General features: G+C 43.1%; 1 protein-coding gene across 9 annotated transcripts in view; it reads left to right on the top strand.

Moving 5' to 3' along the window:
• dgkh (diacylglycerol kinase, eta) overlaps positions 1-23291 on the top strand; it is a 566607-nt gene that overhangs the window by 223314 nt on the left and 320002 nt on the right. For all 9 annotated transcript variants that reach the window (XM_043694440.1, XM_043694442.1, XM_043694441.1 and 6 more), the window contains one exon: positions 22910-22990. In XM_043694440.1, the coding sequence (XP_043550375.1) occupies positions 22910-22990 (81 nt within the window). The remainder of the gene's footprint in view (positions 1-22909; positions 22991-23291) is intronic.

Below are 23291 nucleotides of genomic sequence, written 5' to 3'. Positions count from 1 at the left end.
TTTTCTTCTCCCACCTCCATTCGAATTTTTTTTATACATAACAGGGACCCAGGTTCATTTCCACCCTCGGGTGACTGTCTGCATGGATTTTGCACATTCTCCTGGTGCCTGTGTGGGTTTCCTCTGGCTTTGGTTTCCTTCCACAATCCAAAGATGTGCAGGTTAGATGGTTTAGCCATGCTAAATTGCTCATAATGTCCATGGATGATGTATAAATTAATTGGATTAGCCATGGGGAATGCAGGGTTATATGGGTAGGATAGAGATGTGGGTCTAGGTGGGCTGCTCTTAAAAGGGATTTGATAGAGTTCCACACTGTAGGGATTCTATTAATAAATCTCTGCCAGGGTCCCAGTAATCTCCTCTTTTGCCTCCCATTGCAGCCTGGGATACATTGCTTTAGTGCTAGGGATTTATGCACCTGAAATATCTAATACTTCCTCCTTAATGTGTTCGAGACCTCACCATCCCAAGTGAAATGCCCAGCTATAATATGTTTTTTCATTGTGAACACAACTAGAGACATATTTTTAAGGTGAGAGGAAAAAAAATTTAAAAAATACATGAGGGGCAACATGAGTGGTTCATGTGTAGAATGAACGTCCAGAGGATGTGGTATGGAGGATGCAAGTACAGTTAAAACATTTAAAAGCCATTTGGATCAGTACATGAAAACAAAATGTTTGGCAGGATAGGAGTTAGTTTCGTTTGGGATTTTGGTCGGCATGGACTTGTTGGATCAAAGAGTCTGTTTCTGTGCCATACGATCATGACTCTACTCATTTATGGGCTCACCCATGTCCACTGGCTCCATGCACAGATTGCCCCTGCAGTGTCTTAATAAGTCCCACTCTTTTCCTCATAATCCTCTTACTCTTAATACATTTACAAAAAGTCTTGAAGTTTGGCCACTCTGGCCAAAAACAATCACCTAACTATTCTAATCTCATATTCCAGCCCTTGACCCTTGTTTGGCTTGGCATCACAAGTCCACGTCTGCGTACTTTGACAGTTCAATTTTTTTTTGTGTGATTTAGCCAATAATTTGAATACTCAATTTTCTTTAATCTTTGTTCTCAGTATTTGGGTACCGCTGGCTCGGCCAACATTTGTTGCCCACCCCGAGTTGCCCAGAGGGCAGTTAAGAGCTGATCATATTGCTGTGGCTCTGGAGTCACCTCGAGGCCAGACCAAGTGAGGATGGCAGCTTTCTTCCCTAAATGACATGAGACAACCAAATGAGCTTTTGTGGTCAACACTGGACTGTTAATGCCAGCTTTCTTTATGCTGAATTTGCCATGGCAGCATTCAAACCCGGGTCACCGGGACATGAGCTTAGTCTCTGGATTAATAGTCTTGTGATAATATCACCACACCTTTGCCTCCCGCCTCTGAGCTAAGAAGCCTGAGTTCAAAGCGCACCTGCTCAGAGGTGTGTAATGACATTCCTGAACAAGTTGATTCGAAAATATCCGAAACTGAAAGTTACAATGTTGTTGGGAGTTCCAACATTTGGGGATGCTTTGGTGGATTTGATTATTTTGGTTTATAGATCCCTGTGGGGAATCATACCACCATGATGGCGAACACTGGCTACTCTAAGACGATCAAAGGATGCAGGTGCACCTTCTCCTTGATGAAAAGACCCATTTAAGTGTCGTGCAATACGTATGCATGATGTGGCTATCAGAGTTCTGTTGTTAGTTAAATGGATCCAAAACATTTGAGCAGCAAAGTGTCATCCATGAGAAAGCAGCCTGTTTGAATGGCATCCTATTCACTACCTTAAACATTCATTTCCTCTAATATCAGTGCTGAGTGCAGTAGTTCTATTGTGAAGATTCACAGTATCAACTCACCAAGACACTTTCCAAACCTGCAACCCATCACCTCAAAGCACAAGGGCAGCAAGTGCATGGAAACACCACCAACTGCAAGTTCTTCTCCAAGCGACATACCCATCCTCACTTGGAGGTGTATCTCGATTCCCCCCACTGTCGCTGAGTCAAAATCCTGAATCTCTTCCGAACAGCACTGAGGTTGTACTTGCAGCATATGGACAACTGTGGTTTAAGAAGGCAGGTCAGCACCACCATCTCAAGGGAAATTATGGGTGGCTAATAATCACTGTCCTTGCCAGCAACACCCACATAGCATGAACAACGTTTTTTCAAAAAAAGTTATTGGGGTGAGGCGTGAGGCATTCATCAACCCTTTGAAGGGTTGAGTCCTGATTGATGGAGACTGTGGTTAGGTTGTTACTATGTGGTGAATTGAGCAGCTGACTGGAGCAACTGGTGTCATCAGCAATTTGAAGATGATCTTGTTCACCTTGACAACCGGTGTGTATTATTAAAGTTGGTCCTACTCTGCATCTAAGTTCTTTGCCAACATTTTTTGCACTGATCTTCAGTTGTGCTTGTTCCCACTGCTTCCTAAGCATTTGTCTGGATGCCCCCTGGTGACACAGGATATTTTTCTTCCATCTACAGTGCATTGTCTGAAAGTCCTGGTGCTCTCATTCATTCACATTCAGCCATTTCTCAAAGAATCAGAGTACAGATTAATTTTTCAAATTACTCCCATCACATCTTGCAGCTATTGTGAACCTCCAGTTTAAGAGTTAGCTTTTAAGTAGTGCTGGACGCTTATGACTGGGCTCCCTGCTAGTGGTTGAAACCAGTGAACATTGCAGGTAGTTCTGACTGCATGTAGAAATTATTTAAAATAGCAGGCAACTTTAATGTTGCATAAAGCATAGACTACTTTCTAAATGGTGAGAAAATTAATAAAGCCAAAGAACAAATGGATCTGGGAGTGCTAGTCGAGGATTCTCTAAAGGTAAACATGCAGGTTGAGTCCGTGATTAAGAAAGCGAATGCAATGTTGTCTCTTATCTCAAGAGGGTTGGAATATAAAAGCAGAGATGTACTACTAAGACTTTATAAAGCTCTGGTTAGGCCCCATTTGAAGTACTGTGTCCAGTTTTGGTCCCCACACCTCAGGAAAGACATACTGGCACTGGAACGTGTCCAGCGGAGATTCACACGAATGATCCCTGGAATGACAGGTCTAACATATGAGGAACGGCTGAGGATACTGGGATTGTATTCGTTGGAGTTTAGAAGATTAAGGGGAGACTTAATAGAGACGTACAAAGTAATACATGGCTTGGAAAAGGTGGATGTTAGGAAATTGTTTCAGTTAACGTGGAGACTAGGACCCATGGACACAGCCTTAGAATTAGAGGGGGTCATTTCAGAACAGAAATGCGGAGACATTTCTTCAGCCAGAGAGTGGTGGGCCTGTGGAATTCATTGCCACAGAGTGCTGTGGAAGCCGGGACGCTAAATGTCTTCAAGGGCGAGATTGATAGATTCTTGTTGTCTCGAGGAATTAAGGGCTACGGGGAGAACGCTGGTAAGTGGAGCTGAAATGCGCATCAGCCATGTTTGAATGGCGGAGTGGACTTGATGGGCCGAATGGCCTTACTTCCACTCCTATGTCTTATGGTCTTATGGTCTTATGTAATGCACTACCTGCAGCAAAATGAACAGACATGGGTAAATGGAAATCATGAACCCATGTCTATTTTCAGGAGTTAGCCAGTTTTTCCCTGAATTGTTTTCAACCAAGTGCTGCAACTGGAGGTGACATGAACAAAAAGAATGCTGTGAGAGCAAGAGTGATTAAATGACGAAAGTGAGTGGTAATGGACAAGTAAAGGAATGAAAGATGGGTTCCAGCTGTGCTGTAAGTATTTACTCGAGTACACGGGACTTCAGACAATGTGGTAAAATAGAGGCCATGGCCCTTGAATATGGTAGGGAGAAGGACCCTGAATGTTATATACTGATAGAGGAATTCCAACACTATTTTCACTCATCAGCTCATACCTCCTACATTCCCACTGATTCTGATGTTAGCAGAGCTTTTCAGAACCATACTGTCTCAACAAAAATATAAGCAGCAGGGCATAGACAACTCAGGATGCCAAAGTGAAGGTGGACAAATGACACTAATGGTCTGGCATCTCATTTTTGCTTGGCAACTAAGGTTGATCTGACAAGCTAGAGAAAAATAAGATAAAAATTTTCTGGAGAGGTGGTGCCCAGACTCTCGTGCCTTTACATAAAGTTTAAGCTAATGAAATTGAGTGTAAATTATTGGCTGTGTTGAGGATATTGGTAGAGTATAGGAATCCATGCGGCTAATGGACAGAAACTTTGGCACTATATGACATGTGCTGACCCACAGGCTCTTTGATGTGGACTCAACTATTGAATGTATTAGTTAATAATTTAAATGATAGATGGTATTGATTTAGGTGATAGAAAACTAAATAACCAGGATCAGTCATAGGGGACTGGACGATTGCAAATGTGATGCAATTGTTTAAGAAAGGCAAAGAATAGCCCAAGAGACTACAGATCTGTCAACTTGACAATGGGAAAAATGATGGATGCCATAATATGGGATAAGTATACTCTTGGAGAAAAATAAGTTAATACCAGATAGTCAACATTGCTTTGTCAAAGGCAGATCATGTTTGACAAATTTAATTAAGTTCTTTGATAAGGTGACGGATAGTGGATGAAGGTAGTGCTGTGGGTGTTGTACATTTAGACTTTCAGAAAACATTGGATACAGTGCCATGCGGCAGGCTGGTTGGCAAATGTTTGGGATTGATCGGTTCTTGGCAGTATGGATGAGAAGTTAGCTAAAAGGTAGGAAACAGAAGGTAGACATAGATGAACATTTTACAGACTGGAGATGAGTTGAAAGTGATGTTCCTCAGGGATCAGTGTTGGGACCCTTGCTTTTTCTGATTTACATAAATGATTTGGAGATGGGTTTGAGGACAAAATCTCAAAATATGCAGATGATACTAAGCTAGAGAGAACAGTGAATTGTGAGGATGATGCTGAGCGACTTGAGCAGGACATTAACAAGTCGGCCAAATGGACAGACACCTGGCAGCTTCACTTCAATGCAGAGAAATGTGTGGTAATGCATTTTGGTAGAAGAAACATGGTCCGACAATCCAGGCACAATGGTACAACTTTGAGGGGAGTATAGGAGCTGGGGGACCTTGATGTTCAAGTGCATAATTTTCTGAATGACCAGACAAGTTGAAACAGTTGTTAAGAAAGCTTACAGGATTCTTGGCTTTATAAATAGAGGCATGGAGTGTAAAAGCAAAGAAGTGATATACTATACCTCTCCAAGTTATCGGTCAGATCACATTTGGAATATTGTGTTCACTTCTGGGCAGCTTATTTCACAAAGAATATTCAAGCCCGGGAGATTTAGTAGAATGATACCAAGCATGAGGGATTGTAGAGTCAAGGAAAGATTAGAGGAATTATTCTTCTTGAAGCAGAGAAGATATTGACGTGTTCAAAATTATGAACAATTTTGACAGAGTAGTAAACAAGGACGTTCTGTTTCCACTAGTCAGTATGTCAGTAACTGGGGGCCACAATTTCAAGATTGAGATGATGGATAGATCAGCCATGATCTTAATGAATGGCAGAGCAGGCTTGATGGGCCAAATGGCCTAATCCTGCTTCTATTACTGTGAAACTATGTGGAACCTTATCAAAGGCCTTACTGAAATCCATACAGACTTTGTCTACCGCCCAAACTTCCTAACTTCATCAAAGAACTTGAACAAATTTGTGAGGCATGATCTCCCATGCACAAAGCCATGCTGACTATTCCTAATTAAACCCTATCTTTTCAAACGCTTGTATATTTTATCTATCACAATATTCTCAAGTAACTTACCCACCACAGATGTTAAGCTTACTGGTCTGTAGTTCCCAGGTTTTTCTTTGCAGCCCTTCTTCAATAAGGACACAACACTTGCTACCCTCCAGACTTCTGGGACCTCACCTGTGGCTGACAAAGATGCAAAAAAGATCAGACAACGACCCCGCAATTTCTTCTCGGGCTTTTTTGCAGTGTTCTTGGAAATATCTGGTTAGACCAGGAGATTTATCTGCCTTCATATATTCTAATACGTCCAACAACTCCTCTACTGTGATATGGACTGTCCCTAAGATATGACCACTAACTTCCCCAAGTTCCCAAGTCTTCATGTCTTTCTCCACAGTAAACACAGAGGAGAAATATTCATTGAGGACCCTGCCCATCTCCTGCGGTTCTACACCTACATGTCCACTTTGGTCCTTGAGGTGTCCTATTGTCTTTCTAGTTATTATTTTGCCTTTAATATAGTTAAAGTACTTCTTTGGATTCACCTAATCTTCTCAGCCAAGGCTATCTTGTGCCCCCTTTTTGCCCTCCTTATTTCTTTCTTCAGTAAACTCCTGTATCCATGAAATACCTCTAGTGGTTCCCTTGATCCCAGCTGTATGTACCTAAGCCATGTCTCCTATTTTCTGGTCAAAGCCTGAATATCTCTTGTTATCTGGGCTTCTCTATTCCTGCCAACCTTGCCCTTCACCCTCACATGAATATGTCGACCTTAATATCTAACTATTCCACTTTTAAAGGCCTACCACTCGCTGGAGGTCCCTTTGTCTGCAAATAAACTAATCCAATCAACCCCTGCAAGGTCCAGTATAATTCTGTCAAAATCTGCCCTGCCCCAATTTAGAATTTGAATCTGTGGACCAGTTTTGTCCCTCTCCATAACTATTTTAAAATTAATAGAACTATGGTCACTGGTCCCAAAGGGTTCCCCCATCACCACAGTCACTTGTCCTGCCCTAATTCCCAAGAATTGATCCCTTCCCGAGTAGGACTCTCTATATACTGCTCAAGGAAACTTTCCTGATCGCACTTAGCAAATTTCACCCCATCTAAGCCCTTAACGCTATGGCAGTCCAGTCTATATTAGGAAAATTAAAATCCCCTGCTATGACAATCCTATTGCCCCTGCAAGTCTCCCCAATTTCCCTGCAAATTTATTCCTCTAATTCCCATTTTGGCAGTCCTTTCTCTTGCAGCATCTTCAACAAATGATCAACAAGTTATCATTTCTATATCTCCACTGTTGTTCAATTGTACAATGTTTACGATGTGTATTCGCTTTAAAATAATTATTGAATATCCATGCCAAATGTATACCCTGTGTCACAGATAACTGAAAGGAAACCAAAAGAACTGCAAATACTACAAATCAGAAAGAAAAGCAGATAATGCAATAAAATCATAGAATCCCTACAGTGTGGAAACAGGCCATTTGGCCCAACAAGTTTACACTGACCCTCTGAAGAGTAACCCATCCAGACTCATTCCCCGACCCTACATTTCCCCGACTAATGCACTAAACCCAGACATCCCTGGAGACTATGGGCAATTTAGCATGGTCAATTCACTTAACCTGCACATCTTTGGAATGTGGGAGGAAACCCACGCAGGCACAGAAAGTACCAATTCCACACAGTTGCCCAACCACTGAGAAAGCTCAGCAAGTCTAGCAGCACCTTTGAAGCGAAGATGCTTCTCTTCACAGCTCCTGACAGACTTACTGAGCTTTTCCAGATAACTGAAGGGATTTACTTTTGTAATCTAAGCAAATCAGACACCCAGTAATTACATGACTACAACAAAGCTGATAGTTAGTTTTGGACAATTCTCATAGTCCAATCATAGCACTCAAGACCAGTGAACCATAGCTATTATTTTAACAGTAATGGTATTAACTTTTTTTACCAGTCAATGCTGTACAAATCAAAGCTTGATAACTTGGTTAGATCACACTTGGAGCATTGTGGGTCTTCATAAATGCAAAAAGAATGATAAGTAATGGTATTGAAAAATGTGTAATTTTCCTGAAGGATGATACCAAAATTGAGAAGTGAGCTATCAGAGAAGACTGGAAAGGTGGTTGTTCTATTCTCGAGAAAGGATGAGGATTACTCTAATAGAGGTTCATAAAATTGCAAAGGAGATGTATCAGATAAACGTAGAGAAATACCACTCCTTGTTAGAGAGTCGTCTTAAATGGAACATAAGTTACTTAGAAATTGAGCTATGGGTTCTCCACTCAGCATGTTTAGAATGTAGAATTAGCTGTCACATCGAGTAATTAAAGAAAATACTATAAATACACTTTAGGCAAATTGGATAGCCATGCGCGAGGGTGAAAGGAAGGGAAGGCTGTGTTGCCAGGGTGGGATGAAGGAGACTAAGAGAAATCTTGTGAGGTAGGTAAACATTGTGAGAGAACAACTTGTTCCTAAGCTTTAAATCTGTAATTCTTTAGAATGTAATTTGCTGCTCTGGACTTGAACAGTTAAATCTGGGATGGTTAAACCATATGCTTTCCAGCATCCAAAGAATTTAGGAGTGTGGTTATGTTGACAAGCATGTCACAAAGTCATTATTGGATAATGAAGTAACTTTAAAAAATGTTTCTTAAAAATGTGTAAGTAGAGAAAAGGATGTGAGTGATAAATCAGCTCCAAGATGATCAAGGCCTGATATATTGTGTGAAAGCAAACAAGTTTGCTGCAGGTGAACACTGAACAAATCTTCCAGTTCATCAAATGCCTTGATCTCCCCTAAAACCTTCCCCAGAAACTGATACTTTGTGTGCTGTGTGTTTTGGTTGATGCTATGGAGCTGAAAATGTGTTGCTGGAAAAGTGCAGCAGGTCAGGCAGCATCCAAGGAGCAGGAGAATTGATGTTTTGGGCATGAGCCCTTCTTCAGGAATCTTTCCTGCTCCTTGGATGCTGCCTGACCTGCTGTGCTTTTCCAGCAACACATTTTCAGCTCTGATCTCCAGCATCTGCAGTCCTCATTTTCTCCTTGATGCTATGGACCCCACTTTGCCACTGCTAATTCCAATTTCCTTTTACCATATTTTTATTCTTCTATTTTATCTCTCTCCTTTTGCATGCTTCCCTTCATTTCTGCCCTCTCGGATACTCCATCCACCCAAATTCCTACCCTAACCTTTCAACACTCTTCAACCTTTCTACTATCCGGTCACTGTCCCTCTGAGTCTTTCATGGCATCTTCCAAAAGGCCCAATGAGACACTTGACACTCTTTTCCCATGAGCAGTAACAACAACGTTGCATCTTACGCTTTTGCTGATTTTCCCGCTCAATGTTCATCTCCGGCAGGGGCCAATCTTCCCGGTCCCCTTTCTTTCCTACGCAGCCATCGAGTAGAGGCCCTGTAGATTTCTGCCTGAAGGTCAGGTCTTACCATCTATGGACAAATATCCCTCTAATTCTGAGATTTTTCTTTCTTCTTTACGTATTTATCCATAACCCCTTTGCAAGTTACTCTTGAAGCTACATCCTCAACCTTTTTGGACACTGGATTCTAGATTGTAACAGCAAGCTTGTTTGTGTGAAATCACAGTGCTGTGATAACGCAGCAGGAGACCATTCAGCCCACCATTTCTACGTTGGCTCTCCAAATGACCAGTGCACCAAATGTCATTCTCAGCCTTCTGCCCTTAACTCTGTATGTCCTATCTTTTCAGACAATTATCTAAGTTCTCCTTAAATACCTTCCTGTGACAGGAAGTACCTAGTCATTGAGCCCCACAGTTCCTCAACTCACTTGTGTTAATCTTCTGATTCGGGGAGAAAGTGAGGTCTGCAGATGCTGGAGATCAGAGCTGAAAATGTGTTGCTGGAAAAGCGCAGCAGGTCTGGCAGCATCCAAGGAGCAGGAAAGATTCCTGAAGAAGGGCTCATGCCCGAAATGTCAATTCTCCTGTTCCCTGGATGCTGCCTGACCTGCTGTGCTTTTCCAGCAACACATATTTTAATCTTCTGATTCAGTCACCAAGATTGTTTCCATTTCGTATTTTTAAAAATTCATTTATGGGATGTGGGATCCTCCGGCTGCGACAGCATTTATTGCACCTACATAGTTACTCTTGAGAAAGAGATAGTGAGTTGCTTTCTTAAACATCTATGGTCTATTTAGTGTAAGTACACATGGACTGCTGTTGAGGAGGGATTGTTTAAAATTTTGACTCAGCTACATTGAAGGGGCAGCAATATAATTCCAAGTTAGTGTGATGAATGGCTTGAAGGGAATTTGCAGGTGATGCTGTTCCGATGTTTCTGACACACTGGTACATTTTGATCAAGGTGTCCTGGGTTTGGAAGGTGCTGTCTCAGGAACCTTAGTGAATTGTTGCAGGAATGCTTAGGACTTTCTAAATCTGTGACCAGTACCATGGCTGTGATTTGGTTGTCTCAAATAAGTGAGACCTACATTAATATGGACCAAATGCTAGCAAATGGGACTAGATTAATGTAGGATATGTGGTTGGCAATCTGTTGGATCAAAGAGGCTGTTTCTGTGCTGTACAACTCTAAAACTGTGTTAGGCTTCCTTAAAGTAATCAAAATCATCCATTTATTATGGAGTAAAACTCATTCTTAAAAACAAACTGATAAAATTGGTTAGCATCTAAGCTATAGTCTGAAATTGGAGCTATATCTCCTTTCAATCCCAAAACTGACACTCGCACAACACAAAAGATAACAAGGATAATAGATGATCTTTTAAAAAGAGGGAAAAGGAAAGAGAGGAACACTCTTATTGGCCAATGGTCTGAAAAATGAAGGATTGGATTGGATGAATTCTCATGGCCTACCGGTATTCTTGTTGATAAAATCTAATTGCTTTCAGGCATTAACCATTGGAAGATCTTCTAAACAAGGCTCAAGTTTAGTTGGAATTATATCTAATTGTCACTTTTCAAACTTCACGAGGTAATTGAAATATTGAATAAAAGTTTTAAAGAAGAGTTAGACTGAACTCAAATATAACTTTCTTTCTCAACAGTTTCTGCCAGACCTGCAGAGTTAAGAAATAGAGAGTCATAGACATAGAATCATACAGTACATTGTGGCCCTTCAGCCCATTAAGACTGTCCAGCTGAAGCGACGCTAAATCTACACTAAGCCCATCTTCCAGCACGAGGCCCTTGATTGTTATGAAATTTCAAGTGCTCATCCAAGTACTTTTTAAAGGTTGTGAGATGATCTGCCTCAACTCTCTCCTTGGCAGTGCATTCCAGACCCCGCCATCAGTTGACTAAGAGGAACAGCTCCTTTCTATTCGCCCTGTCCATGCCACCTTTATCAGGTTCCCCCTTAACCTTCTCTGTACCAAAGAAAATAACCTGAGTTTATCCAGCCTCTCTTTATAGCTAAAGTACTTCATCCCAGGCAAATTGGTGGTGATTCCTGTCTGCACCCCTTCCAGTGCGATTATATCCGATACTGTGGAGACGAGAACTGACTTGAGGTGTTTCCTTAAGAAAGTCCTGTACAGCTCCAGCATAACTCCCTGCTCTCATAATCTATGCCAGGACTGAGAAAGGCATGTGTCCCTATTTCTTCTTAATTATTGTTCTGCAGTATTCAGGAATTTGTGAACGTCCCATGATCCCTTTGCTCCACTGAATTTCTGAATGACCTGCCATTAATTGAGTACACCCCAGTCTTGTTATTTCTTCCACCTCACACTTATCAGGATTAATTCCATTCTAGTTTCAAAAAAAAGAAAAAAAGTCTAAACAACAGCAGTTTTAAAAGGGAGAAGAACAGACAAAGGAAGCACATGGTGAGGTCGGTGCAGGAGGGAGAAAGAGAAAGAAACTGACACCACAGTATACCTGCACAGTTACTGCTTTTGCTGTTTGAATTCATGAATGGCTGGACATCGGAGTGGGTCTGGGAAAATTAACAAACAGTGAAATTCACAACTGATATTGGAGGAACTGTTTGGGCGAAGTTCACAGCACTGAATCAGACAAGTGAATTGCTTTAAGTGGGACATACAGAAAGTCTGCAGTACTGAGTAGAGTGGGTTCTTTCCTGATTATATGTTTGTTTGAGATATGTCTCTTGATTAAACTTAAAATATAAGCCATAACTATTAATTTAACTTGGGGCAGTATTTTGTAGAGGAATAAGACGGTGTTATTTTCTGGGTCTGTAGATTGTGAAGGAGCAAAAATGGCCTTTAGTAGGGTGATATGTACTTCTTGTGGGAGTTTCAAAAAAGTTTAAGGGCTACTGCAGATTATATCTTCAATAAATGCTGTTGGTTGTGAATCCTATCAGATCGAATGTACCGGTTGGAAAGACTGTTAGAGGCAATGAGGAATTTGCAACAGCAACAGTATGTGATGGATGGCAGTTATAGGAAGGGGGGAAAGTCTCAGATACAGTCACATAGATGGGTTAACTCCAGGAAAGGTAAGAGATGTAGGCAGGTAGTGCAGGAGTCTTCTGTGGCTATCCCCATTTCAAACAAGTATGCTGATCGATTCACAGGGGAACGTAAAACGAGCAGCCAAGTTTCTGGTATTGAGACTGGCTCTAATGCAATGAGGGATAAGTCGGGTTCAAAGAGATTAACTGTGTTAGGGGACTCTCTAGTTCAAGGTACAAACAGATGTTTCTGTGGACAGCAGCGAAAAATTAGAATTAGCTTCCCTGGTGCCAGGATCAAGGATGTCTCAGAGAAGGTGCAGAATGTTCTTAAGGGGGAGAAGGGCCAGCAAAAGGTTGTTGTCCACATTGGAACCAACGACATTGGAAGGGAAAAGGTTGCGATTCTGAAGGGTGATTACAGAGAGTTAAGCAGGAATTTTAAAAGAATGTCTGCAAGAGTAGTAATATCTGGATTACTCCTGGTGCTACGAGCTCGTGAGGGCAGGAATAGGAGAATAGAGGAGATGAATGCATGGCTGAGGTGCTGGTGTGTGGGAGAAGGATTCACATTTTTGGATCATTGGAGTCTCTTTTGGGGTAGAAGTGACCTGTCCAAGAGGGACGGATTGCACCTAAATTGGAAGGGGACTAATATACTGGCAGGGAACTAATATACTGGCAGGGAGATTTGCTCGAGCTGCTTTAAACTAGTAAGGTGGAGGGAGGGGGACAGTGGGACCCAGGGAGATAGTGAGGAAAGAGACCAATCTGACACTGGTACACTTGAGAACAGAAGTGAGTCAAACAGTCAGGGCAGGCAAGGACAAGGTAGGACTAATAAATTAAACTGCATATCTTTCAATGCAAGGGGCCTAACAGGGAAGGCAGATGAACTCAGGGCATGGATAGGAGCATGGGACTGGGATATCACAGCAATTACGGAAACATGGCTCAGGGATGGGCAGGACTGGCAGCTTAATGTTCCAGGATACAAATGCTACAGGAAGGATAGAAAGGGAGGCAAAGAGGAGGGGGAGTGGCATTTTTGATAAGGGATAACATTACAGCTGTACTGAGGGAGGATATTCTCAGAAATACATCCAGGGAGGTTATTTGGGTGGAACTGAGAAATAAGAAAGGGATGATCACCTTATTGGGGTTGTATTATAGACCTCCTAATAGTCAGAGGGAAATTGAGAAACGAACTTGTAAGGAGATCTCAGCTATCTGTAAGAATAATAGGGTGGTTATGGTAAGGGATTTTAACTTGGAGAAAGTGAGGACTGCAGATGCTGGGGATGAGAGCTTAAAAATGTGTTGCTAGAAAAACGCAGCAAGTCAGGTAGTATCAAAGGAGAAGGAGAATCGACGTTTCGGGGATAGGCCCTTCTTCAGGAATGAGGAGAGTGTGCCAAGCAGGCTAAGATAAAAGGTGGGAAGTGAGGGGGAGTTGTTGGCGCAAGTTTTGCATTTCTTGCGGTTGCAGGGGAAGGTGCCAGGAGTGGAGGTTGGGTTAGATTAGATTACATTAGATTAGATTACATTACAGTGTGGAAACAGGCCCTTCGGCCCAACAAGTCCACACCGACCCGTCGAAGCGAACCCACCCATACCCCTACATTTACCCCTTACCTAACACTACGGGCAATTTAGCATGGCCAATTCACCTGGCCCTGCACATCTTTGGACTGTGGGAGGAAACCGGAGCACCCGGAGGAAACCCACGCAGACACGGGGAGAACGTGCAAACTCCACACAGTCAGTCGCCTGAGGTGGGAATTGAACCTGGGTCCCTGGCGCTGCGAGGCAACAGTGCTAACCACTGTGCCACCGTGCCGCCCAGGGTTAGTGGGGGGTGTGGACCTGACAAGGGAGTCGCGGAGGGAGTGGTCTTTCCGGAACGCTGAAAGGGGTGGTGAGGGAAATATATCCTTGGTGGTGGGGTCCGTTTGGAGGTGGCGGAAATGACGAAGGATGATCTGATGTATCTGGAGTTTGGTGGGGTGGTAGGTGAGGACGGTGGGGTCCAAGGAATCCTTCAATATCCATCAGAAATTCACCTGCACCTCCACACACATCATTTACTGCATCCGTTGCACCCTATGTGGCCTCCTATACATTGGGGAGACAGGCCGCCTACTTGCGGAACGTTTCAGAGAACACCTCTGGGACACCCGCACCAACCAACCCAACCATCCCGTTGCTGAACACTTTAATTCCCCCTCCCACGCCTCCAAGGACATGCAGGTCCTTGGCCTCCTCCATCGCCAGACCATGGCAACACGACGTCTGGAGGAAGAGCGACTCATCTTCCGCCTAGGAACCCTCCAACCACAAGGGAAGAGTACAGATTTCTCCAGCTTCCTCATTTCCCCTCCCCCCATCTTTTCTCAATCCCAACCCTCAGACTCAGCACCACCTTCTTCACCTGCAATCATCTTCCCGACCCCTCCGCCCCCACCCCCTCTCCGGCCTATCACCCTCACCTTAACCTCCTCCTACCTATCGCATTCCCAACGCCCCTCCCCCAAGTCCCTCCTCCCTACCTTTTATCTTAGCCTGCTTGGCACACCCTCCTCATTCCTGAAGAAGAGCCTATGCCCGAAACGTCGATTCTCCTGCTCCTTTGATGCTGCCTGACCTGCAGGGATTTTAATTTTCCAAACATAGACTGGGACTGCCATAGTGTTAAGGGTTTAGATGGAGAGGAATTTGTTAAGTATGTACAAGAAAATTTTCTGATTCAGTATAGATGTACTTAGGAGAGAAGGTGCAAAACGTGACCTACTCTTGGGAAATAAGCCAGGGTAGGTGACTGAGGTGTCAGTGGGGGAGCACTTTGGGACCAGCAACCATAATTCTATTAGATTTGTAATAGTGATGGAAAAGGATAGACAAGATCGAAAAGTTGAAGTTCTAAATTGGAGAAAGCCTAATTTTGATAGTATTAAGCAAGAACTTTCGAAAGCTGATTGGGGGCAGATGTTTGCAGGTAAAGGGATGGCTGGAAAATAGGAAGCCTTCAGAAATGAGATAACGAGAATCCAGAGAAAGTATATGCCTGTTAGGGTGAAAGGAAAGGCTAGTGGGTATAGGAAATGCTGTATGACTAAAGAAATTGAGGGTTTGGTTAAGAAAAAAGAAGGAAGCATATGTCAGGGAAAGACAGGATAGATCAAGTGAATCCTTAGGAGAGTATAAAGGCTGTAGGAGTATACTTAAGAGGGAAATCAGGAGGGCAAAAGGGGGACATGAGATAGCTTTGGCAAATAGAATTAAGGAGAATCCAAAGGGTTTTTACAAATATATTAAGGACAAAAGGGTAACGAGGGATAGAATAGAGCCCCTCAAAGATCAGCAAGGCAGTCTTTGTGTGGAGCTGCAGAAAATGGGGGAGATACTAAACGAGTATTTTGCATCAGTATTTACTGGGGAAAAGGACATGGAAGATATAGTAGGTAGAGAAATAGATGGTGACACCTTGAAAAATGTCCAAATTACAGAGGAGGAAGTGCTGGATGTCTTGAACCGCATAAAGACAATAGACAATAGGTCTAAAGGTGGATAAATCCCCAGGACCTGATCAGGTGTACCCTAGAACTCTGTGGGAAGCTAGAGAAATGATGGTTGGGCCTCTTGCTGAGATATTTGTATCATCGATAGTCACAAATGAGGTGCTGGAAGACTGGAGGTTGGCTAACGTGGTGCCGCTGTTTAAGAAGGGTGGTAAGGACAAGCCCGGGAACCATAGACCAGTGAGCCTGACGCGGGGGTGGGCAAGTTGTTGAAAGGAATCCTGAGGGACAGGATGTACATGTATTTGGAAAAGCAAGGACAGATTAGGGATAGTCAACATGGCATTGTGCATGGGAAATCATGTCTCACAAACTTGATTAAATTTTTTGAAGAAGTAACAAAGAGGATTGATGAGGGCAGAGCTTTATGTGATCTATATGGACTTCAGTAAGACGTTCGACAAGGTTCCCCATGGGAGTCTGATTAGCAAAGTTAGATCTCATGGAATACAGGGAGAACTAGCCATTTGGAGACAGAACTGGCTCAAAGGTAGAAGGCAGAGGGTGGTGGTGGTGGTGGAGAGTTGATTTGCGGACTGGAGGCCTGTGACCAGTGGAGTGCCAGAAGGATCGGTGCTGGGTCCTCTGCTTTTTGTCATTTATATAAATGATTTAGATGTGAGCATAAGAGGTATAGTTAGTAGGTTTGCAGATGACACCAAAATTGGAGGTGTAGTGGACAGCGAAGAAGGTTATCTCAGATTACAATGGGATCTAGATTGATAAATTCTTGATGTCACAAGGAATTAAGGACTACAGGGAGAATGCGGATAAGTGGAGTTGAAATGCCCATCAGCCATGATTGAATGGCGGAGTGGACTCGATGGGCCGAATGGCCTTACTTCCACTCCTATGTCTTATGGTCTTATGGTCTTGACCAGATGGGCTAATGGGCTGAGAAGTGGTAGATGGAGTTTAATTCAGATAAATGTCTGAGTACAGGAGTTGGGAGGTCATGTTGCAGCTGTACAGGACATTGGTTAGGTCACTGTTGGAATATTGCGTGCAATTCTGGTCTCCTTCCTATCGGAAAGATGTTGTGAAACTTGAAAGGGTTCAGAAAAGATTTACATGGATATTGCCAGGGTTGGAGGATTTGAGCTATTGGGAGAGGTTGAACAGGTTGGGGCTGTGTTGCCTGGAGCGTCGGAGGCTGAAGTATGACCTTATAGAGGTTTATAAAATCATGAGGGGCATGGATAGGATAAATAGGCAAAGCCTTTTCCTTGGGGTGAGGGAATCCAGAACTAGAGGGCATAGGTTTAGGGTGAGAGGGGAAAGATATAAAAGAGACCTACGGGGCAACTTTTTTACGCAGAGGGTGGTACGTGTATGGAATGAGCTGCCAGAGGAAGTGGTGGAGGCTGGTACAATTGCAACTTTTAAGAGGCATTTCGATGGGTATATGAATAGGAAGGGTTTGGAGGGATATGGGCCGGGTGCTGGCAGGTGGGACTAGATTGGGTTGGGATATCTGGTCAGCATGGATGGATTAAACCGAAGGGTCTGTTTCCATGCTGTATCTCTCTTTGACTCTATGACTCTATTTTTTGCGTTGGAATCAAAATATTGAGTGGAACTTTTATCTGATTCTCAAGTGCTTCAACCAAAAAGGGAGAAAGATAGTTGAGCTGAACTGCTACTTCGGAGAACTGTTTCCATCTCCCAGAGCTTCCCCCATACTGACTTGTGAAAAGAAAGCCAAGTCCATTGGCAACCATTACGACAGGAACACCATAGCTAGAACTGGATTTTCCAGAAATTAAGGGCCCAAAGCATTTCTTGGCTGTTTTTCATAAGTCGTTTGCCTTTCAGCACTGAGGTGAATCACAATGCTCACATTAAATTGTTGACCTAATTTCCAAGAAACCACATGGATTCCCTTCAATGCATTGTTAAAACTCTATCTTGTTCCAGAATTTGTTCAACAACTTCTAATTCTCCACATATCCATAAATATTATTTCTAAGACTCACTTGCTTGAAACTGAATCCACCATACTGGCATCTTGCTCTGTGAATATGTTTTAACTTACGTGTCCATGCTTGTTCTGCAAATTACCTCGGATCTGTGGCTTTTCATTCTCAATCCTTCTACCAATGGGAACACTTGTTTCCCCATTTATTCTGTGCACATGATTTGAACAACTGTATCAACCTTCTTCCTTCAATCATCTTCAATTTTGAGGAATTAACAACCCCAATTTCTCTAGTCTGTGTACATAGCGGGAATTTCTCAATTCTGGGGCTATTCCTGTGAATATTTTCTGTATTTTCTCAGAGCCTTCTTAAAGTTTAGTGTACAGAACTGGACACAATACACCAGTTCAAGCCAAACTAGTATGACCATGAGAAATTACCAAACGATGAACATCTTAACAGTTATTGCATTATGTTTCTGCTCTGCATTTCCATTTTTGAAGACAATACCTTGTGGCTAATTATGCAGAATTAAGTAGAAAGGTATATACAAATTTATATACAGTACAAGCAAACTGAGATGTTCCCTGTTGGCAGACAGACAGGCAGTAATTTATAAAAGTCACTTTATGGATCCCATTGTAATTTCATACAGTAATTTCATTTATTTGTCTTTGTAAACAATAATAACAAACATGGAATTGAAGACAGGAGCAGATGAGTTTATTGTTGATTTGCTTGCATTGAATATTTATATCATGCTTTTAAAAAAACCGGAATTCAATATATTGCAATATTTGTCTATTGGCGCATCTTGGTGGCTCAGTGGTTAGCAGTGCTACCTCACAACCCCAGGGATTTTTGAGTGAAAATTGAGATTTTTTAGTAGCTCACTAATGTACTAAGGAGCAAAGAGTTGACCTGTTTAGCTTTTTAATCCTTCTAAAGTGGGCATAATTTTGGATAGAGCTCTATTTTGTTATAGGCGAAAGTGAGGATTGCAGATGCTGAAGGTTAAGTCAAGATTCGAGTAGTGCTGGAAAAGTACAGCAGGTCAGACAGTATCTGAGGAGCAGGAAAATTGACGTTTCAGGCAAAAGCTCTTTACCAGGGATGAGCTTTTTGTTAAGGTCGGGGTGGAATGTGCTGGTTGAGTTGATGAACTGTTCAACTTCCTCATAGAAGCACGAGGTGGCGCCGATGCAGTCATCAATGTAGTGGAAGAAAAGGTGGGGAGTGGTGCTGGTTTAACTCTAGAAGATGGACTGTTCTATGTTGCTGACAAAGAGACAGGCATAGCTGAGGCCCATGTGGGTGCCCATGGCTACCCATTTCGCCTGGAGGAAGTGGGAGGATTCGAAGGAGAAATTGTTGAGGGTAAGGACCAGTTCAGCCAAATGAATAAGAGTGTCAGTGGAAGGGTACTGGTGGGGACGTCGGGAGAGGAAGAAACAGAGGGCTTGGAGGTCCTAGTCTTGGCAGATGGAGGTGTAGAGGGATTGGATGTCCATGGTGAAGATGAGGCATTGGGGGCTGGGGAAATGGAAATCTTGGAGGAGGTGAAGGGCATGGGCGGTGTCCCGAAAGTATGTGGCAAGTTCCTGGACTGGGGGGATTGGACAGTATCGAGGTAGGTGGAGATGAATTCGGTGGGGCAGGCGCAGGTTGAGCTGATGGGTCGGCCTGGGTAGTCTGGCTTGTGGATCTTGGGTAGGAGGTAGAATTGGGCAGTGTGGTGTTAGATAGATTAGATTTCCTACAGTGTGGAAACAGGCCCTTCAACCCAACAAGTCCACACCGACCCTCCGAAGAGCAACCCATTCCGCTACATTTACCCCTGACTAATGCACCTAACGCTACGGGCAATTTCGCATGGCCAATTCGCCTGCGTATCTTTGGATTGTGGGAGGAAACCGGAACACCCGGAGGAAACTCGCGCAGACACAGGGAGAGCATGCAAACTCCACACAGACAGTTGCCTGAGGTGGGAATTGAACCCGGGTCCCTGGGGCAACAATGCTAACCACTGAGCCACCGTGCCGCCCCCAAACTCGAACTATGAAGTTGGAAGCCGTGGATGGGAGGTCCCCTGAAGTGATGAGGTTTTGTATGGTCTGGGAGATGATAGTTTTGTGATGGGAGATAAGGTCAGGTCGAGGTGGCGGGAGGAGGAGGTGTCTTCAAATTGGTGCCTCGCTTCATCAGTGTCGAGGTCAGTGTGCCAAACTACCACTGCACCCCCTTTGTCCGCTGGTTTGATGGTGAGGTTGGGGTTGGAGTGGAGGTCTGTGTGTTATGAGGGTGAGCGGTCGAGTGGGGCAGGGGGATGGACAGGTTGAGGCGGTCAATGTCTCGGCAGCAGTTGGAAATAAGTAGGTCGAGAGTGGCTAATAGACGGGCACGGGCTGTCTAGGTGGATGGGGGATGTTGGAAGTGGGCAAAGGGGTCCTTGCAGGGTGGGCGGGAGCTCATTCCTGATGAAGGGCTTTTGCCAGAAACATCGATTTTCCTGCTCCTCGGATGCTGCCTGACCTGCTGTGCTTTTCCAGCACCACTCTAATCTATTTTATTATAGCTTTGTGTCACTTGTAATGCGTTCTCAAATAGATTTGATCAAGGCTTCCATCTTTATTGTTGGCTTTTAAAAGGGTTATTTCTAAACCCTTCGAGTGCTGTTTTAGAATCACAAAATCCTACAGTGTCGTTGGAGGCCATTCAGCTTATCGAGTTCACATTAACCCCCAAAAAGCATCCCACCCAGTCAGAGCAGCCTACCCTATCCCTGTGACCCTATATTTCCCATGGCTTATCCACCTCACCGACATATCCCTGGCCACTATGGGTAATTTTGCATTGCCAACCCACATAACCTACACCAGAACAAAGAGTGAGCAAGAGAAGGATAGAGGCCTCCTTCTGCAAGGGAGATTGTGTCTCCGTCTGTCTCTGCCTTTGACAGTGTGAGGAAACCGGAGCCACCCAGAGGAAACCCATGCAGTCACAGGGAGAATGTGCAAACTGCACACAGACAGGTGTCCAAAGGTGGAATCGAAGCCAGGACCCTGGGGTTGTGAGGCAGCAGTGCTAACTACTAATCCACTATGCCAGAGAACAGAAGATGTGCCAACATATTGCAATATATTGAATTTGGGTTCTTTTGGCCGTAATAATTTAAGCAGCACGATGATTAAGTTTGCATCGATATTTGGTGCTCCTACCTTCGGGTTTAAGTCTGAAGCAATATTGATTAGATTGGATCCTCATACCTTATGTTGGCAATCTAAGTTCGAACTAAAGTGAGCAGAGTTATCTGAATTTTAATTGAGCAATGATGCTCATTTTATGAGACAATGCAGGCATGATGGACCACATGGCTTCCTTCTTTGCCATAATACTTATGCAATTCTGTGAAATGTTCTTTATAACTGGCCTCTGTTTTGAAGAAGAGGTGTATTTCAGTTGAAATGTTAACTCTGTTTCTCACATTTTTCCTGCGCTTTGTTTCATTTCTGGTGTTTAGCACTGTGCTTTTATTTTAGGTCATGGAATTGTTACTCTTCTGAAGTCTGGATTAAGGGTTATTGTTGGCACAGTTTAAAGGGAGTTCTAAACTTTGCTTGCGTCATGTTTGACCTGGGAGTCTTTGATGCCAAACACAAGATGTGAACAAAGCTTTGTTCTGCCGTACATCACACCTGTTATCAACCCCTACTCTCCACAACCCCTGACAAAAAAAGGCCTGGCTAATGCACTGATTTTATCGTCAGTGTCATTTATATATTAGGATTGAGGTAACAGTGAGGTAACCTGTAGAAGAGATGGGAGTTTGGAATCAATCTAGAGATGAACAGTAAATGCTGGCCCAGCCAGTGACGGCAACATCTCATGAAAGAATAATAAAAAAACCTTTTATATTCTTTCATGGGATGTGAGTGTCTCTGGCTAGGATCGCATTTATTATCCAACACTAATTGCTGTTTAAAGCTCTTGGTGAGTGCCTTCTTGACCCACTGCAGTCCTTGCGGCAGAGGGCCACACTTGGTGAGGTGGGAAGAGAGTTCAGGGATTTTGACCCTGTAACAGTGAAGGTAATATAAGTCAGGATGTGAGTGACTTGGAGGAAACCTTACCCTGATTCTCGCCCTTGTCCTGTGGGTTGTGAAGGTCATGGCTTCTGTTTTATCCCCTCACAGGATGTGGGATTTGCTGCTCAGGCTATCATTCATTGGCCATCCTTAATGGCTCAAAGGGCAGTTAAGAATCAACTGCATTGCTGAGGGTTTGGAGTCACATGTAGAGGTGAGGACAGCAGATTTCCTTCTCTGAAGAACATTAGAACTAGATGGGTTTTTCTGAAATAGTCATCATTAGACTCTTCATTCCAGATTTTTATTGAGTTCAAATTCCACTATCTACCATTGTGGGATTTGTTTGTGTGACCCAGAATGTTAGCTGGGTCTCTGGATAATATCACTACACCATTGCCTCCCCTAAGTGAGGATGATGTAATCAATAGTGGATCCTTGGGTGTATTTCTGTCGTGCATCTTTATAGCTGGTATACACTGAGGTGGGGAAGAGTGAGTGTTGAAGGTGATGGGTTGGATACTGTCAAGTGGATTGCTTTGTTCTGAATGTATTTCAAGCTTCTTGAATGTATTTGCAGCTATGCTCATCCAGGCAGGTGGATTTATCATATTTGTGACTTACTCCTTGTAGATGATAAGGTGACCCCAACTGGACATAAAGGAAGTAATTGTTTTAACATGATTACATTTTAGTCACATAAGTGCGAGGTGTAAGGTTAGCATTACCAATCTTTCAGGTTTGTTAAGGAGTTGGTAAGACTTGCACACTGCTGTGAGAAATAGGAGAAAAACTTTTTTTTTGAAACATTTCAATTGTTAGTTGCAAAAATATTGGACATGGGAGAGAAAGGTTAGGTGAGCAACGTATGGATAGAGATCATTTGATAAATCTTCCAGGAAGATGTCCAACTCAAGTTAGTAATCCATTGGAGTCCCTGAGGCTTGTCATTACCAATCTGATCTTGATTTAGCATGAGTGTGCATTACATGGTGGGCAGCTCAAAATGGCTGTGGTCTATGCAGCAGTTTGGTTTGGAGGGGAAGCGGTGTAGTCCTTTCATGTCTGGATATTTGATTACCTAAAAAAGAATGATTTGTACAGATTAAGTTGCCACTTTGATTCATATTATTTTGTTTTTCCTTTACCTTTACAGTCTCTCATTTTCGATGAAGTTGACCTGTCTGATGCCAGCGTTGCCGAGTCCAGCACAAAAAACGTCAACAACAGCTTCACGGTATGGTTTGATTATTGTCATTCCTTTCTTGAAGTAGGAAGATGTTGGCTTGGTTATTACTTGTTCTGGCGTTATTATCACAAAGTCATGGATTCCTTTATCACTTAATATTGACTCATTGTTTGCACTCTTTGTGGAACCTATGAACATGTTCTTTCTTATTGAAAACATTATTATCAAATTGAGAGAATGACTTGGAATACTACTTTCAGGATGACTGGTGTGATTTGGAAGTAGTCAACTTTGGCTGTCTTCCCAACCTCACTTTTTTACCTTGACTCAATGTTTTAACTCTTGAGTT

Source organism: Chiloscyllium plagiosum, chromosome 7, assembly GCF_004010195.1.
Source record: "Chiloscyllium plagiosum isolate BGI_BamShark_2017 chromosome 7, ASM401019v2, whole genome shotgun sequence".
NCBI lineage: Eukaryota > Metazoa > Chordata > Chondrichthyes > Orectolobiformes > Hemiscylliidae > Chiloscyllium > Chiloscyllium plagiosum.
This window is presented reverse-complemented; position numbering and strand designations above follow the sequence as displayed.